This window comes from Schistocerca piceifrons, chromosome 7, assembly GCF_021461385.2.
Source record: "Schistocerca piceifrons isolate TAMUIC-IGC-003096 chromosome 7, iqSchPice1.1, whole genome shotgun sequence".
In the NCBI taxonomy this organism is placed as follows: Eukaryota; Metazoa; Arthropoda; class Insecta; order Orthoptera; family Acrididae; genus Schistocerca; species Schistocerca piceifrons.
Window position 1 is genome coordinate 536908577 of NC_060144.1, and position 21413 is coordinate 536929989.

General features: G+C 40.6%; 1 protein-coding gene across 1 annotated transcript; it reads right to left on the reverse strand.

Annotated features, from left to right (window-relative positions):
- Positions 1-974: 974 nt before the first annotated feature.
- LOC124805210 lies at positions 975-19692 on the reverse strand. The gene is made up of 6 exons (XM_047265709.1): positions 19597-19692; positions 11049-11184; positions 7742-7878; positions 5748-5812; positions 5462-5545; positions 975-1189 (listed from the first exon to the last, which is right to left on the reverse strand). The coding sequence occupies exons 2-6, from the start codon at positions 11154-11156 to the stop codon at positions 1068-1070; spliced, it is 516 nt and encodes a 171-aa protein (XP_047121665.1). The 5' UTR covers positions 11157-11184; positions 19597-19692; the 3' UTR covers positions 975-1067.
- Positions 19693-21413: the final 1721 nt, after the last annotated feature.

Here is a 21413-nt window from a genome sequence, read left to right on the forward strand (position 1 = left end):
TAATCATCCAGTGAAACCAGATTTTATTGATTTGCGCAACCGATAGCTGCCTCGTTTAACCCAAGTCGCTTTTCCCCTTTATCTCCAATTTATTCGTCAATATCAACCTACATTTCAACTTTAAATATCTGTCTCTGTTCGTTTAATAAGCAACATAACAGAAGTTTCGAGGTCTATTATGCTCAGAAAACTGAAGATGTTTTGCGGAACCAAACAAGTTCTACAATGACAACCTCGAATGTTTCAGTTCCACGTATGACAAAAACAAAAGGTCATTATACCGCAATTTTCTGCTGTTTCAACGTTTTCGTGGAGGTAACACTGAAAATTTTGAAGGGTTTTATGTATTTTAGAAGATAACACACGTTTGAAGTAACAAAGAAAAAAGAATAGCTGGAGCGAAATATCCTATGTTAGGGGTGATTAACAGATTTACAAAGTATTTGTGGAAGTATAAGGCTCTGACGCGTCCTCTGAAGCAATATGAGGAGAATTCAGCATTATTCTTTTTATCATTTATACGGATCTCTGTGGTCCAGAAAGCTTCCTAAAATGATAATTTTATACTACGAAAGAAATTTGATCTATTACATGGGTGTATGTTGGTAAGTTCGATGGGATATCATATAAGTATCTGCGATATGTGCAGGAGGATTTAATATGAGGATCACGCCCACTTCGGACTTTAAACCACAATCATATTTTTTTTTTTTTTGTAATTCGCCGTTAACTAATTAACTTTTCACCGGATATTTGGCGTAAAAATGAGTATAAAAATAAATAGGGCAGCAAAATACACGCAAAGGATTTCATTAAGATGTCACTTAATCATAAAACAGGGAGCATTATAACGCATTCTTACAGTACAAGAATAGACAGAAACTAAAAAATATAGCACTAATGAGACGCAAATAGAATTCCCGCAATACTTTCTTTACAGGAACGGTAAAGAGAAATAAAACACACAAACGAAACAATGTTCAAGAAGAAATTTATTATAACAAATATTCATCTTTTTTGGTGAAATGAGAAACCAGCAGAGCGTTTAACATTTTTTGTTTTATTAATTAGCAGAAGATCCTCAAGTATCGTGACTTGTCGACTTCAGTATGGTTGGCCACAACTTCCCACACCTGTTTCATTACTTCGTCGCTTGGAGACTTGTCTGCAGTGAAAATTGTTGACACCTCTGCAACAGATATATCTACTTTCAGAACAATGAACGCCTATTAAGATGTATTACAGTTACGTGAAAGAAATTTTGAAAGCACGAAATTTAGAAATCATCATAATATACAAGGCTGTGATAGGAATTGAGCCATCTCCTGGTGCGTTATGTTTATGCGAGCTTAACATGAAGTAATAGTAGCACGTCTACAGTACATCATTACTACTGCATTCAGCGAGGTGTTGAGTTGTGTTTTGAATTTAATGTCAGCTTCTCTGTAAATTTATCTCATAATATTCTTTAGAAAAACATTTACTATAACAAGGGTACGTTTTCGTTGAGGTACAGTAAGAGAACTGTGGCAAATATTTGAGCTACGTTGAAATGTTTAGGGAAATTATTATCAAATACATTTGAAAACCTTAGAGAAGTATGCAAATTAGGAAAGTATTGTATTTCAGTTAAATGTTAGCTCGATTAACCAACATGTGAAAATAAAACAGTAGATTAATCAAAGGGCTGACTTTTTCTAAGACTAATCGTGTTAGAATATTCCGTCTGATGGGAAAACTTAAACTTGACAGGGTTTGTCGTAGCTGAGTCGTATTCTACCAGCCAACGAAAATGGAATAGAGATTAGGAAAGTACGATAAAAATTATGACATATGTGGAAGCAGTAGTGAGTACTAAGCTGTAATTATGCGAGTGGATTCTTGGAGGACAGGAAAAGGTTATTTGGACTGATTATCCGTGATGCACGATGATCTTCCACCGAAAAAAGACAAGTCCAGCCACCGCTGTTTACCTACAGGTTACGCAAGACTCTGAGTGGCCTCGTGGTTAGAGGCGTCATGTCACGGATTGCACGGCCCCTTCTGCCGGAGGTTCGAGTCCTCCTTCGGGAATGGGTGTGTATGTTGGTCTTAGCATACGACAGTTTAAGTTATCTTACGTAGTGTGTAAGTCTTGGGACTTGAAGCACTCGGCAGTTTGGTCCCTTAGGAATTCACACACCTTTGAACATTTTTACGCAAGACGCAGATGTAGGACTCCTGATGTGTTCTACATTCAGACATACGTGTATTGCTGTAATGGCCTGCACTAACGCTGTTCGATGGGTTGCAGGCAGTAACGAATCAGCCTGAGTCATCACAGCTTGCAGTGATTTGTGGAACTGTCGCAGTGATAAGGGAGGAAAGGACCCCCGACGCTGATTATGCTGCCACTACCATTTTAGAAGCTGTGTACAATACTGTACAGATAACAGTAAACGTGTTCTCTCTGTAGAACTGGTGTAAGTGATGGGTATCGTTAACTTCCACTTGCAAACTCCAAAGGAAAATTTTAACAGTGTTTTCTAGTTTTTGGCATCCTCGAATGCCGTAGTTCGTGATAGCATCACATACATTGTTGTTTCCATAGATACATATCAGTTTAACTTAAAGTACCAACCGGAGTCCAACTCACTTTAATGAACCAATCATGATACCACGTGGAATGTGATATATTACGCGTACGACGAGTGGTTGAACACGATTTACTAGACTGGAAAACCATAGCACAAAAAAGGCGAATATGTCCTGGGAGGAGTTACAGGAGTAACAGAAGGGAAACAGTTTTTCGAATTACCTGTCAGATTCAAAGATATTTAAATTAAAATGTATTGACACATTAGCTGTTGAGATTAGTAACCATTTCATGTAATATAATGCTTCATGTCAAGTAAAGTAAAATGATACACGACGTCATGCTGTACAACATTACACATGTCATCTTGTCATCTATCATGGCATTTGTCATGTCGTGCAATATGACACAACGTGTTTAGGATGTATGCATCCCCACCCTGCGATATTTCCTGTTATAGCTGCACCCCCACCCTTTGATACCTCCTGTTGTTGATGTATCACACACTCTAGACACCAAATTTGGGTCTATTTCTTGTCTCACACTTCTCTAGACGTGTCACAGGGGATGGCAGTGGAGGATAAATGCCCGCCTCGAGAATCAAACCCCCTCTCCATCAAGATATCAAAAGTTGTTACAGCTCCCTCCCCCTCCCCTCCCCCCCCCCCCAAGGAACAAATACACTCTCAGAAATTTTGGCCCCCCTCACCTCCAACCAAACTTTTTTAGCTACTGCATAATTTTTCTCTAGCCATATGGTACTATATGTTGTTTACTATCTCTGACGAATCTACTACAGGAGTTTGGTCATACGATCAGGTGTGCCAACACCTTGCAGCTAATACAGCTCCCTGCGGAGTTAAAGTAAGGTTACATATTAAAAAATTGCAAATATGTCATGCTATATTTATTTAAGTGATTTTGAAGTTGCCAGCTAGTTCCCATCTTCTACATCTTTAATGCTGACCAGGTAGATCCGTAGTCAATGGGTATCATCCTTGACTTGCAATTAAAACATCGTCGGTTCTGGGTTCTGACCTCACCACTATCTGAATCTTAAACAAAAATCATCAGCAATGGCGTCCAAAGGCTTGTGCAGTGAGTCACCCTCGTTCTGCCAAAGGCCCTTTCAAAAAAATGGGCGGATGGGTGGACAGAAGTGCAGGGCACTCCCTTGATCTTGGGTAGCAGACTGCACCTAACCGGCGGAAGAATCAGCAATGATGACGGCATTAAGATGCTAAAGGCAATGGAAACGCCTACATTAAGACACAATGTAAATCCACAGAACAAATGGCCTGTATCTAAAAAAGTGTCATGATGATCTGTCCATTGGCAAAAGTTTCTGGGCTAGTCCCACATGCAGATATCCAGAGGATTCTGTGAAGGGGGCGTGACCATGAGAAAACATGAACAGACAAGGAAAGGATAGCATTCTAAAAGTCGAGGAATCGAATGGCAGGAGCTTAGTTTGAATGTAGAAGGGAAGCCAGAAAACCTCACGAGGAAAATTCAGTGTCTCAATATAGATATAGTGAAGTGAAGCGAAAATAAGACAAGAATTTATGGTCAAACAAGTATAGGGTAATATCAATAGCAACAGATAATGTCATAACGGGGGTATGAAAGAGAGGATAGGACAGAGATTGTATTACTGTGAACGGTTCAGTTATTGGTTTCGTCTCATCATAACCTACAACAAACCAACACTGACAACAATAGCTCAAGTATACATGACGAAGTCACAAGCAGATGAAGAAGAAATAGAGAAACTATGTAAGGATACTGAATGGGTATATTCAGTACATAAGGGAGATGAATATCTAATAGACATGGGGGATTGGAATATGGAATAAATACAGTCGCAGAGCACAGCATTGTATGATAGTGAATTATGAACAGATGAAAAAAACAGAATAAAATCGAAGCATTCGAGATATGGTGCTGCAAACAAATATTTATAACTGCGTGGACTGTTAAGGTAAGCAATAAGGAGGTTCTGCTCAAAATCGACGAGGAAAGGATTATGTGGAAAACACTGTCAATACCATGGGATAGGATGATAGGATACCTGTTAAGATTTCAAGGTACTAGAGCGAGCTGTAGGGGGTAAGCACAGTAAATGAAGACAGGCTATGAAATGCATGCAGCAAATAACTGGTGCCATTAGCCGCACATTAATTTAAGCCCAATTGAAATCCTTTGCAAAAGGAATTAATCTATTCACAGAACTTGCCTGGACGCCAACTGCGCTTCCTCGGTGAAATCATGTTTTATTTACAGTACCACAGCGACAGTAAGACAGATATTCGAATAGCTGTAAAAGTGGCCAATGGTCCGAGATAAACCAAAAACTTTTTACCCGTTGTTCCTAGCTTACTTAGTAATCAAGCACCAAGACCACCCCCCCCTCCCCCCCCCAAAAAAAAATTAAAAACCTGATTTTACGCTCGGCCTTACCAAACACACTTATTACAACGCTTCCACGCCGTAACCACTGCTCAGTGAAGGTTAAGATCGAGTCATTAAAAAGAGACGCGCCGTAAAGGCAACACAGAAAAATTTGCAGTCATTCGGAATAAATCATATATGATTAAATTAGTTCTAGTGAATCAACTTTGAAGTACCACTAATTTAATGAGATTATCGATAATCTCCCATCAGTACTCAACAATAAATAATCTGGTGGCGCATAGCTGCAGTTACTGAAGATGGACGAATAGCTCACGTTGCTAATGATGGTACATTTCTAAAGTACAATCAGTACGAGATGTTCGCTCAACAAGCTTTAGTTCTTTGTAGTTATCACAATTTAATACAGCGATTAGCAAATCACTTATTTTTTAGTACATTAAATTGTAACAATTTCGCTTCACAGCTGCTTACCTGTTCCCAACATACAATAGTGGTCAATGTAGAAGTCGTCGTTAATGTACACGATGTTTCTGGGTCCGCTGATCATCCAACCAACTGAAAATTGTGCAAACGGAAACGAGTTTAGCAAACAGAAATATATTGTTTTCCTCTCCACAGTCAACAGGTTAGAAAAATTGGAAGAGCGGGTAATATCATACTGTCATCTTACGTGCATTTATTGGCAACTGATACATAACTCTGATTTATGCCCTATGTTATTGGTATCATTCGAGATGAGAAACGAAAATTTACTCACATATGCCATCGTATGAAGTTTGCAACTGATTCCCTTTGAGTGTCGCACTAGCTGTCACTGGAAACCTGTAAATATACGTATAGTATGAAGGTATTGGTTGTCTATATTCGGTATATACAGCACTGTGTAGTAAAATTAATGGTAATTCCCTAGACGTACCCTAAACCTATGATCTGTACGTACTCTAAGGTTCAAGAATAGCACTCAGCTTCCACATACAAAGCTGGAAGCTTTTGATATATATCAAAAAAAAAGTTTTGCATCAGCCTGGTTCCCAGAACTCCTGAAGATAGACGTTGACTGTGGACATTGTATCACAGACACAGTCCCTTTGACTGTTCGGAGATATCACTAAACCCGCCCAAAGACGTAAAAAACCACGCATAAGTAGCGCCTATTAGACGGAGGGTGTCCGACAGCCGATCAGTTCCAGTTATTCCACCAGGAAGGACGTACACAGCTACTGTTGTCTGTAGTTCAACTATGCCTAGATGGTCAACACCGCGGCTCGATATCGTCCGCATTGTTACTTTGTGCCAGGGAGGGCTCCCAACAAGGGAAATGTCCAGGCATCTCGGAGTGAACGAAAACGATGTTTTTCGGATATCGAGGAGATACAGAGAAACAGGGACGGTCGATGACATGCTTCGCTCAGGCCGCCCAAGGGCTACTACTGCAGTGGATGACCGATACCTTCGGATTATGGCTCGGAGGATCCCTGACAGCAACGCCACCATGTTGAATAATGCTTTTCGTGAAGCCACAGGACGTCGTGTTACGACTCTGTGCGCAATAGGCTGCATGATGCACAACTTCACTCCCGACGTCCAGCTCGAGGTCCATCTTTGCAACCACGACACCATGCAGCGTGGTACAGATGGGCACAACAACATGCCGAATAGACCGCTCAGGATTGCCTCATCACCGACACGTGTCGCATATGCCTTCAAACAGACAATCGTCGGAGACGTGTTTGGAGGCAACCCGGTCAGGCTGAACGCCTTAGACACACTGTCCATTGAGTGCAGTAAGGTGTAGGTAACCTGATGTTTTGGGGTGGCATTATGTGGGGCCAACGTATGCCACTCGTGGTCGTGGAAGGCACCGTAACGCGTGCGCGATACGTGAATGCCATCCTCCGACCGATAGTGAAACCATATCGGCAGCATACTTGCGAGGCATTCGTCCGCATGAACGACAATTCGCGCCCCCATCATGCACATTCTATGAATGAAATCCTTCAGGACAACGACATCGCCGGACTAGAGTGACTGGCATGTGCTCCAGACTTGAAACCTATCGAACATTCCTGGAATAGATGGGAAAGGCCTGTTTATGAACAACGTGAGCCACCAACCATTCTGTGCGATCTAATCCGAATCGCCGTTGAGGAGTGGGACAATCCTGGATAAACAGTCAATTGATGAGGTTGTGGATAGTGTGCCATGACGAATACAGGCATGCATCAATGCAAGAAGTCGTGCTACTGGGTATTACAGGTACCGGTGTGTACAGCAATCTGGATCACTACCTCGGAAGGCCTCGCTGTATGGTGGTACAACATGCAATGTGCGGTTTTCATGAGCGATAAAAAGGGCGGAAATGATGTTTATGTTGATCTATGTACCATTTTTCTGTATAGGTTCCAGAACTCTCGGAACCGAGGTGATACCAAACTTTTTTTATGTGTTGAAAAATCTTCCAGCACAAACCAATCAAGCTAAAAATTAAAAAATAGAATACTCCTCATTTAAAATATTTAAATGCAGGAATGCAGTCAGTCTATAACTAAACTATTTCTGGGAGGAATTTTCGTACGCCTGAGAGTGGCCAACTGAGGATTCGATTAGACACAACCTGGCTGTGTTCGTCTGCGACTGCCCCTGTGTGCTGTCAATGGGACGCTTCAGGTTGGTAGGCACAAATGCTTAGACTAGACTAGACTGTTTGATTCAAGGAAATATCAGGCTGTAGGTAAGTGCCAAGTGACTTACAAAGAATTGTGGCTGAAGTAACCCTTAAGGCTCATCGTGTCGTTACTTTTTCCTGGATCCTGCGTGATGGTCAAACAACCCTGGAGGTCCATAGCAAGCATCGGGTAGCGGTACTGCTCATACCAGGTCTTGTGCGCCTGCGGAAAGACAATCGTGACAAAAGAGATAACATTGGAAATTAATTTGTTGTAATTCTGCAGAAGAACGAAGATTGAGATGTTCAGAGACGGTGTTCAATCTACAGTGTGACCGATAATGTGTTAGATACGTTGCTGATAATGTCTTCAGCTCACTTAATGTATATCTGAATGTGTGTGTTAAGAATTAGTTTCGAATCGTGTGCTGGTGCTGGAGTGCGTCAGTTTGGTGTAAACCTGCTTCCACAAACTGAACAGTTTACACAGAGTCTCGTCTAAGGGATCCTGCTTCACGAACACAGCCATCATGTTTCCAAATGTTACATGATTATAGTCTCCGCATACCTTGCGCTACGGCTGTTGCATCGTGCCTCCCCATAAATAAGAAGCATGTCTGGTAATTCTATTCGAGTGAAGTTAGTCTACAACAACCTGTAACGACCAGTAGAAACTTTCATGCAAAGCATAACACAAAGAACAATGATCCCTTTAAATGAAGCTATATGGTTCCAGAGACCTTCTCATGTCTCTAACATCTATGATGTATGTATGTAGACTGAAGATACGAATGAAAATTAGTCCAAGGCCACGATTCGAGCCCAGGTCCCTTGATCACTAGGCAGACGTACTAACGACTACGTCACCTTGGCGTAGTGGCTCTGGACAAATGCACTGACTTCCATAGCATACTTCCTTCCTCAGCCCAAAATCCCATTCATGCCTCAACCGACTTGGTGTTCCCCCTAGACTTGAACAGCATTGCAAATGGTCTCCAACTGTAATGGAATATCACCTCAGCGTCTGACGTATTAGGGGAGCCTGGCAGGAACCTACGCACAGGTGCTTTAAACAAAATTAGTTACAGATTTTCGTTTCTTCCTTCAGTCAGCATGTATACGTCATAGAAGTTTGAGACTTGCAAAGGTCTCTTTTAAAACATAATTTTACTTGTTTAAAACATCTATGCCTGGGTTTAAGGCAGGGTTACCCACCCCTTCCGGTTCTGAGGAGCTATTCCAGTACAGTTGAAGGCCCTCTACATTGATGTTTGAGTTTAAATGGAATACCAACAGGTCCGAGACGCGAAATGGATTTTGCAATGAGGCGGCAAGCGTACCAGGGTAAACTGTGCAGTGGTGCAACGCAAGGGTGACGCAGCTGTTAGCGCATCTGCCCTGTGAGTCGGAAACGGTTCGAATCCTCACACTGGCACAAATTTTCATTCATTTCTTCATTCTACATAATATATCTATAATGTAACTGTATTTCCAGAGGCGTGAACAGTGTTACCAGTAATGAATTTTTTCTTTCTCAGTGGAATATGTAACTGCTGAAAGTCAGATATCAATGCCAAAGTTCTGAATACGAGACAGTGAAACTAACCATGAACACTTGCCTAAATGAAGACGGCAGTCAGGTACTTTCTGAAACACTTCGCTGGGACAAAATAACAGATTTACTCAGAAGCGGAATAAAATTCCTGGGTGAGAAGACTGAAATGATAAGATTCGCAGTTGATTTTGTTATCCTCCGTGAAAATGAGAAAGTATTACAGGCATAATTATTGGAATGAACAGACTGCTGAGTAAAAAATCTGGGTTCAAAGTATTCTAAAGAACGTCATAGGTACTGAGAAGCAGCATCAGTGAGATTGGCTTCAAACGTAACATCACACTGGTAACAACTGAGCAGACGAAATGAAGAAAATCTGATACCTTGGAATGAAAGAAATACACGAAAGATGAAGTACAGAGGTAAGATGCAGACTATCACAGATAAAGACAACATTCTTCACGAAAACAAGTTTAGTAGTATCGTATGTTAGCCCTAAACTGAGCAAGATCATTCTGATGCTGTACGTAGGGATAAAAGCGTTATGTTCAAGTCAGTCTTGGAAAAGTCGGGACAGATGAGAATCCAAGCGTTTCAGAACTGGAGTTAGAAAAGACGCTTGAGAATGAGTCGAGTGCTAAGATATGATTGATGGGACTTCTTCACAGAATCGGTGGGGAAATGAATACATGAAAAAGAGTTACTGCGAGAAGGGACAACATGATAGGATAGGTGCTAAAACTTCTGGCAATGACTCGAAAAAAAATCAGACACATTTACAAGGCTCTTAACGAAACCAGAGCTGTGATGTAAGGGCCAGAGGCTTATATTCAGTTATGATTTACACACTAGACGCTGAAGTCCTAAAAATAAACAGTATCCAACACATCCGACTCGAAAACGACCCACGCGCGTAGCTACTGACTGCCCGAAATCTGATAAAATGTGCTCTCTGTGTTCTTCAGTCGGTCTCCAAGTGTGCCGCTATGATCTGCGCCGGTTTCTGTTACGCAACAGGAAGTATTGGTAAGTTACTACTTCCATGTGAAATCAGTATGTAAGAGAGTGACAAATTATGACAGAACGTTGCTCTTCTCATATATACAAATCCTGAGTTATTTCTTGAAGAACAGAAGTAAGAGAACATTACGTGGACAGAGTGCCCCAGAACGCATGGTCAGTTTTCAGGGATGTGACAGCAACGATTGTTCGAAACAAAAAAGTCTAGTAAGCATGGGCTCTAAGATGAATACCTTAAGAGGTATGAGCACTACTTCGTCTTTGCTACTGTGTAACACATCTACTCATCAAATGGTCATTGCATTCTACAGTCCATGTCTATTAGACATTTTTGGTCCATACTACCTTCCTCCATACATATGGTAAGCAAAAAGCTTGCAGTAGGAGAGATTTGTTTCATAGTAGCAGAGATGAAAAATGATCATAGATAGCACTGTTTAACAGACTTTTTTGCTTCGAGTGATCGTTTCTGTCATTTTCCGGAAAACTGACCATATCTCTTAAGACACCTTATCTACTACAAATTTATCCCGAGTGGCGGACTGTGCTTACTCCGTCTGCACAATTCTACTTAAATAGCAAGTTATTTTAGTCAATGTATATAGTTGTGGGAAAAGAACAGTTTGAATGCGAATCTTGTCTTATACAGCTGTATATTTAAGAGATACAATAGTGAGAGTTCAACATGTACAGGCGGTGAAATATTACAAGACGAGTAATACATGCATCAAATGACAAAGCGTTAGTGACCGCTAGATCACTCGAAAGTCGTACAACAAGAACCTTCCACAACCGAACTGTAACAGAACGTGACTCACTGTGGAGATGTTGAAGTTCTCGGTGGATGGTTCAGGCAGCGTACAGGCCAGAGCGCTCTCAGCCATAAGTAACGGCAGCAGCACAAGGGTTAACGCCATGGTCATCATCTCTGGGAATGTGAGATCGTGCAGTGGTCTGAAACAGAAAGCGTGACTCTGCTCACTCCTATGAAGAAGAAGGTAACATCTTCAGGCGTGCGGCATGTCTGTGTGTGCAAATAAATATTACACAACATTTTCTTTCAGAATTATTTCTGTATATTGTCTGTTGAAAAAATTGGGGATTACAAGTACTCAATAAAAGTACATCTGCCAATTAGCTATGTACGTGAGAAATAATCTTCATAATTACTATACATACAGCGGAGTCCATTACAGTTGTACCAGATCTGAAGTTGCTTTTAAGGGGGGAAGGACGTCTAATGGGCCGACTTGGAGCAGGAGAGGCATCACAGGACATTTTAATTTCCAGTGTCTATACTTTTACAAATAAATTCCTAAAACTTTGGCAGCATCACCAGGAAGGATTCAGGATTCACACCAATTGCAGTGGAAGTTCGAAAACATAACAAAATAAATTTCTTTAAGTACGAAATTTCATCATTTTTTCACTTACTAATGGCTGCATTTGTTTATTATAGGTACACTTTTCTTCATAAGTTAGACAGATTCTTCAATGAAACTCTAGAATATATTTAATTTATGAAAAAACCAATGAACTGTTATATTTTAAACTTCATGTTTAGAAAAAACACAAATTTTATAGTTAATTACCTCAGTTTTTACCATAGTTTTTCATAGATTTGGAAAAATCTAGAGTTTCATACAACTTTAAGTATGGTTTGTAAACTGTGCAAAATTCATCGAAGAATCTCTCTTACTTACGAAGAAATGTGTACCTACAGCAACAAATGCTGCCATTGGTAAGTGAAAAAAATGAAGAAATTTCACATGTAAAAAAAGAAAAAGTTATTTCGTATGTTTTCGAACTTCCACTGCTAAGAGTGGGAATTCTGAATCCTTCCTGGTCGTGCTGACAAAGTTTTAGGAATTTATTTGTAAAACTATAGATAGTGGTGCCTCTACTGCTCCAAGTCGGCCAGTTTGACGTCCTTTCCCCCTTAACACTAGAGAATTAACATAAAGTAAAAACAAACATTTTGTCACCGATAAAAGTTGTACTAAAATTATTTAAAAACTACCTGTTAAATATTGCAGTTCTATAGTAAAGGGTTACATTGACAACGCGGTATAAGGATTTCGTAAATAAAGTAAGACTGGCAAGAAAGATCTCCATCATTTCAGAAATTTGGTATTGTACTTCCTACTTCTGTGAAACTTTACTACAAAGTAATGGAATTGATAATACTGGGGTCTTACCTTCTATTGAATTCAACATCTTGCTCATTACGAAGGGATGCTGACTAAAATTTTTATGTGCAGAAAAACGGCTTGTTTCAGTACCTAAAATTAGTAGGGATGCTGCACCAGAAAATTTTTTGTCATCATTTTTAAACTGTGTAGAGGGAAACTAACATACAAATAGAAAATCTCTTCACGACCTTGATAAAATCCTAAAATAACAAAATCAAACTTTTTTACTTACTTAAACCTAATTTCTTACAATTCAAGCTTGCTCTATTCATTTAAAAATTAAATTCACTCTTCTTGTTTCAATTTACGCGAAGAAACCAATACTTTTCTCTTTTATCTCTTGATTACAACTGAGGAAACATTTTTCCATTGAAAGCACTTTAAGCGCATTTAGTCTTTCCGAATTCATAGTGCTTCTTAGATGAGTTTTGATTCATTACGGCGTTGAAAAGTAACGTTCTGTCTCTGATGTTTTCATGGGAACTGTAAGAGGATTTTTATCAGTTTCGTAGTTTCACTAAGAACATAATCTAGATCATTTTCAACAGCTCAACTAATTTACATTATCATTAATATCAGACCTACAATAAAATATATTTGGTGCAGTTTGAAAGTCTTCTTTATCAATCGTGGGTTATGCTTCACTGGTCAGTACTATCTGTTGGGTGTTCTTTCTTGCAATAGTGAATTAGTTCTTGTTAAGCAAAGTAGAAGCTATGTTGTGTATTGTGGCTGAATATCTGTCCATTATATCAGTACATATACAGACACACGTTTTGTTAGCTTCTGCCCTGGGTGTCTCTGAAGAATTCCTACAGTACTTTGAGTTCCTTAATGTTAAAAGAGCAATTTCTAAATCTGTTGTACATTAACTGAAGGGCTTATTTCAATAATGGTACAAGTCCATTTTTGTTCATTCTGAGATACAGATTCCTAAACTTAAATGAGCGCTGAAAATTCTGCAGTTGAGATACCAGAAATATATTTGACTATTTCTGGTATCCCAACTGCTGATTTTTCAGCGCTCATTTAACTTTAGGACTCTGTATCTCAGAATGAACAAAAATTGACTTGTACCACTATTGAAATAAGCCCTTCAACTATAAACACACAAATACCTCGAGATTGCGCTTGATTGAAAATTATATTTGATGAGGTATAATCTCATGGAAAAGCTCTAATCATACAGGTATATTAAAATTTCTATTGGATCTGCAACGATTTGATGTGTGTTTGATATCGACTGAATTTCATGAGCTCTGTATGTTGAAGTTCCACCTTGTAAGGGATAAGAGTGACATTCTGACGTCCATATGGTTTCTGAGAATGGAGACAAGTTGCTGTGATGTCGCGAAAAATTATGGAGTCCCCAGAGTGTTAGGGAAGAAAATTCTTGAATTTCGTCGTGTAATACTTACTGCATGTCTCATTATTAAATAATATTGATTTGCATAAGAGTTGCGTGAAATGTGCATTACTATAAAAAGATTATATTTGGTTTAAAGTCCTGCTTTTTAAACTTTTCGTGAGATTTGAAGAACCAAAAACTGTTGAGCTAGCAGGTTTTGTCCACTTCCTTTAAGGATTATGTCCAATTGTTCAAAAGATACGTTATGACGTGACATTTACAGTTATTTGGAATAAAGAGTCTCCAAAAACCTTCAAATATTTCTCTGTTCGATGCATACCGTAGGAGCATTTGACTGGGATCCGAATCATTTCTTGTGTCATTAGCTACGATAGCTACAAAGGAAGCTTTTCTAATGTCCGTCCTTATCTTCTCGTGATACATTTGTAGCAGGCAGTCAAGTCTCTCATTCTGAATGGTGTTAGAAAGACCGCTGGAGATAGTACTGATTTACAAACGATTCCCCTAATCTGAACCAATTTTAAATGAAACATTTATTGATATCTGGACTACTGAATAGTCATTTTCGTCATGTCGAAACAAGGAAGTTTAAAAGTTTCTGCAAAAGAAAATGCAGACCATTATTGTGGACAAAATTTCACAGTACTTTTTAAGCTTGATATTATGATCGTTGATTGAAAGTCTGCATGACTTACTAACTTTCTCCTTAATAGTTATTGTCTAAGAATAACAATGAAACTCCATTACTAAAGTGATTCGTTGAGTTATCAAGCGTTACAGCTATTTCTTTAATTTTTATATATTTCTAAAACTGTCTTTGGCCCAATTTACAACATCACCATATCTCAAACAAGGAAAGCAAAATCATGTAGTCTATCTTCACAGGCACAAGTCCAGCTTCCCGTTAGTACCATTCACAAGTAAAGCTCCGAATATGCACCGACAGAAAAAGTCGCAAAACCCGAAAGAATTGTGCTACATAACCGAAAGATGGTAGGCGTGTTTCTACTTCTGAAATATGATGTCTATTCACATTTCGCAACAGTCGCATAAGAGTGGCGATAGTAGCGCCACTATGAAGATGTGAATCAGGTTTGCTTTAAATACACGCTGTAAAGATCGTGAACGTTAATTACATTTAAGACTGGACGTCGCGAGTTGATGTTAGCCAAGAATGCCTTTAAGAAGACAAAGACGCCATTATCAACATCTCACTGAGTTTGAACGGGGTCGTGTAAAATGGCTACAAGGAGCTGGCTGTTCCTTCAGCGATACTGCAGAAAGTCTTGGCAGAAATATAGCCGCTTAACATGATTGCTGGCAGCGGGGGTCCAGAGAATGCGTTGTCGCAAGAAGACCATGCTCCGGAGGGACACATGGTATTGCCAAGAGGGAAGACCGTGTTCGACGTAAGGTTCTATCGCATCGTACTGCATCTGTTGCAGAAATTTGAGCAGCAGTTGGCACAACAGCGACACAACGAACTGTTACAGATTGGTTAATTCAAGAACGGCGCCCAGCCATAAGTCCTGTATCATGCATTCCACTGACCCCAAATCACCGCCATTTGCGACTTTAGTGGTGCCAAGTCAGAGCTCATTTGTTGGCAGGATGGAGGTTTGTTGCATTTTCTGATGAAAGCTCGTTCTGTCTCGGTGTCAGTGATGGCCGTGTGATGGTTGGAAGAAGATCATCCGAGGACCTACAATGAACCTGTGTGCGTTCCTGATACACTGGATCTACACCTGGAGCTATTGACTGGGGGGCGACTTCATATGACAGCAGGGGCATTCTCGTGGTTATCAAACTCATCCTGACTGTAAATTTGCACTTCAGTCAGATGATTCCACCTGTTGCGCTGTCTTTCATGAACAGGGTTCAAGCGGGCGTTTTCTAACAGGATAACGGTCGCCCACATGCCGCTCTTACATGTCTCCAATCGAGCACATGTGGGACAGGCATGGAGCTCCAGTCCACAAACGCGATATCCGGCACCTGTGCAAGACAACGAATGCACATTTGCATATTTGCATCAGTCTTCTGGCAGTTACACCGCTTATTAAAGCACCAGCATTTCACATTTGCAATGGCTTATCTCCTGCTTACGTTAACCTTTTATCTTGCAATATTAATCAGTTAAATATGTTACCTAGAAAATTGTATTCTCGATATTTCAATACACTAATTATTTCTAGGTGTTGCAGTTTTTTTCCGTCGGTGTATTTTTTGTTGTTGCCTATGCCCGACTGAGGCATGAGAATATCAGGTGTTGAACAACCCTTTTTCTGAACTGGAACTTTCTCTGTGAAAGACAGCTGCGAAAATCTAAGTTGTTGAGGTACAATTAAAGGTCATAGAACTTATTTCCTGTGGATGCAAGGTCACGCTCAAAGATTTCTTTAAGAAACGAATAAATATGAATCAAAGTGCTGGGAGCATTATAATAACCTTACTCTACCACTTATCACATTCGGCTATATGGTAGACGGGTTTTAAACACAACAAATGCAGAGTAACCAAAAAGGAACCACCTGCCACCAGCAGTAAGCACGCCAGGCTCAGCAACATACGAAGGATAGCGCTCTCAGCCGGCCGGAGTGGCCGTGCGGTTCTAGGCGCTACAGTCTGGAACCGAGCGACCGTTACGGTCGCAGGTTCGAACCCTGCCTCGGGCTTGCATGTGTGTGATGTCCTTAGGTTAGTTAGGTTTAATTACTTCTAAGTTCTAGGCTACTGATAACCTCAGAAGTTAAGTCGCATTCTCTTCAGAGCCATTTCAACCATAGTGCTCTCACCTTGCAGCCTCGAGCGCTGCTTCCTATTGATTACGCGAACAATAGCCGGACACCATGCCGATGGAACTTTGAAACGCACAGTTCAGTCCAAAGATCTTTGTATCTTTACCATGAACTGGGAGATGGCTACTGACATTAAGCTTCAGTATTTTACATTGTGGCGATAAAAATCAATCGGTTACCTCCTAATAAATTGTCGGATCTCCTTTTGCCGGGTGTAGTGCAGCAACTTGACGCGGCATGGACTCAACAAATAAAATTCCCCGGCAGTAATATTGACCAATGCTGCCCTTGTAGCCATCCATAACTGCGAAAGTTGCCGACGCAGAATTTTGTACAGGAAGTAGCCTCTCGATCATATTCCATAAATGCTCGACGGGTCATGTCAGAGTTCTGTGGTGATCACATAATTCTACATCTATACCTACTTAGATACTCCGTAAGCCACGTACGGTGCATGGCGGTGGGTTCCCTGTATCACTACTAGTCACTTCCTTTCTTGTTCAGTTCCCAGACAGAGCGATGGAACAACGACTGTCTGTATGCCTCCGTATGAGGCTTTATTTCTCGTATCTTATCTTTGCGGTCCTTACGCGCTATGTATTTTGGCCGCAGTAGAATCGTTTGACAGTCACCTTCGTACGCCGGTACTCGAATTCTCCAGAATGTTCTTCAAACCAGTCGCAAAGAACAGTCGCTCGGTGACATGTTTTGGAACAAGAAACACATGAATGGCTGCAAATGGTCTACAACTAGCCGAACATAACCATTTCCATCCAATGATAGGTTCAGTTGGACCAGAGGACCAGCCCAGTCTAGATAAATACACCCCACACAACTATGGAGGGAACAGCAGCTTGCTCAGTGCCTTTCTGACAACTTGAGTCCGTGAATTCGTGGCATCTGTAAACCACTCGAACCCTACCATTAGCTCTTACCGACAAAACTCGGGACTCATCTGACAGAACCTCGCTTTTCCAGTCGTCTTGAGTCCAGCGAATGTGGCCACGACCCCAGGAGAGCCGCTACGGCCAATGTCGTCTTGTTACTAGAGGCAATTGCGACGGGCGTCCTGATATCGCAACACTGCCCAAATGGATATGTAAGTCGTACGTCATACGTCCACACGCAGTGTTGCTTGTCTGTTAACACTGACAACTGTACGCAATCGGCGCTGCTCCTGGTTGTTAAGTGTAGGCCGTTGGCCACTGCGTTGTTCGTGATGAGAGGTAATGCCCGAAATTTGGAATTCTTATCACACTCCTGATACTACGGGTACCAGAATGCTGAATTCCATAGCCATTTCCGAAATGGAACGTCCCGCATGTCTAGCTCTAACTACCATTATGCGTACGAAGTCTGTTAATTCCCGCCGTGAGGCCATAATCACATCAGACACCTTTTTACATAATCACCTGAGCAAAAGTGACAGCTCCGCCAATGAACTGCCCTCATGCTCCTTGTGTACGCGATACTACCACCATGTTTGTAGGTGGATATCGCTATCCAATGACTAAGTGTATACTGCAAAGTTATAACGAAAGGTTTAGAGAAAAAATGCTTCAGTAAATAATTCTTATCGACGATATAAAGTACAAATAGCGACTGCTGCAGTTCCCCAGTGCCTATGCACGGGCGGGCACTGTTCAGTCCATAAAATGGAAATCAAAAATCATCGCCATTATCCTGAAGTTAGCTGACAACGTATATAGAATGATTTGCGTAGCCTAGCTTTTTACGTAACTAAATAACTTATTCTCAAAAAAAGTATTGTACACTAGGGCTAAACTGAACATAATTCTGCTGTTTTAAGGGAACTGGGGTTAATGCGGGAGGACGGAAGTTATAGTCTCCAAAAAGTCATCCTGATTTAGATTTCCCATGACTTCCCTAAATTACTTCAGCCTCGATGGTTCCTACCATAATGCCATGTGGCATCCTTGTCAAACTAGACCGATAAGTATGTGAATTCATGTATATATGAACTTTCTTTTTCTCTTTTTTTTTTTTTTTTTTGCTTCACTACCAAGACATGTACAATAATCTCGTAAAAGTGATCCACGGAAGAATGAAACTGTTATTTCTGCTACTGTTTCTGTGCTTTTCCAAAACATCAAACAGACCGTAGCATTACGAGGAACAATGAAAAGGAAATAGTTATGTCTCTGTTCTTAGGTTAATGGTAGCGACTGGGTATTAGTGGTCGATATACGCCAAAGGTAACTAATTTAAGGTGTTGTACGCCCGACTAACAATTTTTATACAATACAATGTGTCATTTTCATTTACATCTATTTCACAGTTTTACTCTTTCTTGAAAAGATGTTTTGTTATAAGTAAATTTAAGTCATTAAGTTACGCATGATCTTCATAACGGTACAGATAATAAATATAAAATAAAAATGGATAGTGATGACAGCATATATTTTCCGTCTGCTATGTACAACGCAGTCGGAAAAAGTTAAATACCTGCGAAAACATTTATTTTTTGTTTGTCAGCTGAGGATATTTACGAACGAAGAACTTACTGAATGTGAAAAGAACGACGCGAGAAAGCGTCTCCGATCTGTTTGATTAAAACAGAAAAAGAAGAGAAGATTAGGATTTAACGTGCCGTCGACATTGAGATCATTAGAGCCAGAACCCGAGCTCGGATTGCTGCCAGGATGGGGAAGAAAATAGGTGGTGCCCTTTCGAAGGAATCTTTCCTGCATTTGCCTTGAGCGATCTAGTAAAATCACTGATATGATAAATTTTGGTGGCCGAATGCGGACTTGAACCGTTGTCCTTTCAACTGTGAGTCCAGTGTGCTAACCACTGCGCCACTTCTAGAGGTTGTTTGATTATCGTCCTTTCAGTTAATTTAAGGGACAGCGAAACATAATGCCATGACGGCGATTCGAACTCTGAACAACCACAACACGAATCACATGTCTCACCCTTGCTCCAGTCCTGTTGTCACATGAAACACGATATAAGATGGCATTTAAATTTTATGTGGAATACTCACACTTTGTCTGAAGATTGCAATGACGGCAAGTAGCCTGAACCGTGCCCTGCTCTCTGCAAAGCTACCGGAAGAGTGGTCAGGGTTAGTGGTTAAGCCTATTTTATGCTACCGAATTCAAGGCTGCGAGCCATATTTACGAAATTCATGCAGCTGAATACATAAACCGGCGCGCGACGTTCAACGAACAGGTGTTATTCCAGTGTTGGATAATGGTGGGTGGCAGATGTTCTGGAAGAACATAACAGCAAGACAGCTGCTTCATTGATGAATGCGTTAGTTTCGTAAGCACAAAGGCAACCCGCACAGAATTGCAGTTTCTGTAACGCAATTTATCAAAGACTTCCAGGAAGTCTAGGCACTGATCCGTAGCAAAGCAACACGTGTTCGTGATATCGTGTGTACACACCTAAAAGTGGTATATATGGCAATCACATCAAAGTTACACCCCTGTGGGTTTGACGTTATCGATAGAAAAGATTTTATTCGCGACGTATTTTTGCGGCAGAACAAGAAATTATCTATGATTAGAAAGGTGAGTGTACCTCTAACCACAAACTGTAAACAAAGTTTTTCGCAACGCGTAATTAACTTATCGAACTTGGTTATGTCTCTAAATGAACAAAAAGTGCTTGAGAAAGGTTTTAAATATGCCCCTCCCCACCCTCCATCTGAAAAACAACTGGATGTTATGAAAGTAGATATTGAATATGCTCTAACGAAAGACACCACTGCAAAAGATGTAGTTGCCAATGCACTAAAGAAGGAAACCAAATTCATGTGTAACATCCCACGGTCTATTGACTTTCACACCCTCAACTCCTTAAAACAGAAATTACAACACCATGGTATCATTGCCACAAAATCTGATAAAGGCAGCAGTGTTGTGCTTTTGAACAAATGTGATTATGTGGATAAAGTTAATGTCTTCCTGAATACCACCGGCTTCCAGGTCCTTCCCAAAGACCCTACTAAACTGTTCTAAGAAGATGTTAAATATGCAATCAATTCATGCAAAAGCATTTTCTCTGAGTTTGAAGCAAAACTGTTAACTAATATGAACCCAGTGACTCCTAGAATGTTTGAACTCCCTAAAGTACATAAACAAGATGTTCCTATTCGTCCGGTTGTATCATCATTCACTGCTCCTTCTTACAAACTAGCTAGTAAACGGGATGTCCTAATTAAGAGCAAGACTAAATTCAGACCCAACCATGGTATTTCAAACCCCATGGACCTAGTAAATAAGTTAAAAGGTATATGTGCCTCACACCGTGATAAATTAGTATCCTTTGATGTCAGCAGTTTGTTTTCTAACATACCAGTCGTAGGATGCATTGATATTCTGACAGAGCTGATGCACAAGTCTAATGTCAATCCTGTGGAATTGAATGTCTTAAAACTGGTCACGCAGACATGCCTGGCACAGAACTATTTCCAGTTCCAGGGGCCGGCCGAAGTGGCCGTGCGGTTAAAGGCGCTGCAGTCTGGAACCGCAAGACCGCTACGGTCGCAGGTTCGAATCCTGCCTCAGGCATGGATGTTTGTGATGTCCTTAGGTTAGTTAGGTTTAACTAGTTCTAAGTTCTAGGGGACTAATGACCTCAGCAGTTGAGTCCCATAGTACTCAGAGCCAGCCAGTTCCAGGGGACTCTTTATAAACAATTATATGGCTTAGCTATGGGTTTCCCTCTTAGTCCACTGTTGGCTGAAATATTTATGGACCATTTTGAACAAAATTTTCTAAAAACAGAATCTTTGAGTGCAAATATCAAATACTGGTTTAGATATGTAGATGATGTCCTGTGTATGTGGACTTG

Excerpts from the sequence above, each read along its gene's own strand:
- LOC124805210 (XM_047265709.1), bottom strand. The coding sequence starts at position 11,156 with ATGATGACCATGGCGTTAACCCTTGTGCTGCTGCCGTTACTTATGGCT. Across the intron at positions 5,813-7,741 it reads TACTTCAGCCACAATTCTTT|GTTTCCAGTGACAGCTAGTG; the intron begins GTAAGTCACTTG and ends GTATATTTACAG. Across the intron at positions 1,190-5,461 it reads CTATTGTATGTTGGGAACAG|AGGTGTCAACAATTTTCACT; the intron begins GTAAGCAGCTGT and ends TATCTGTTGCAG.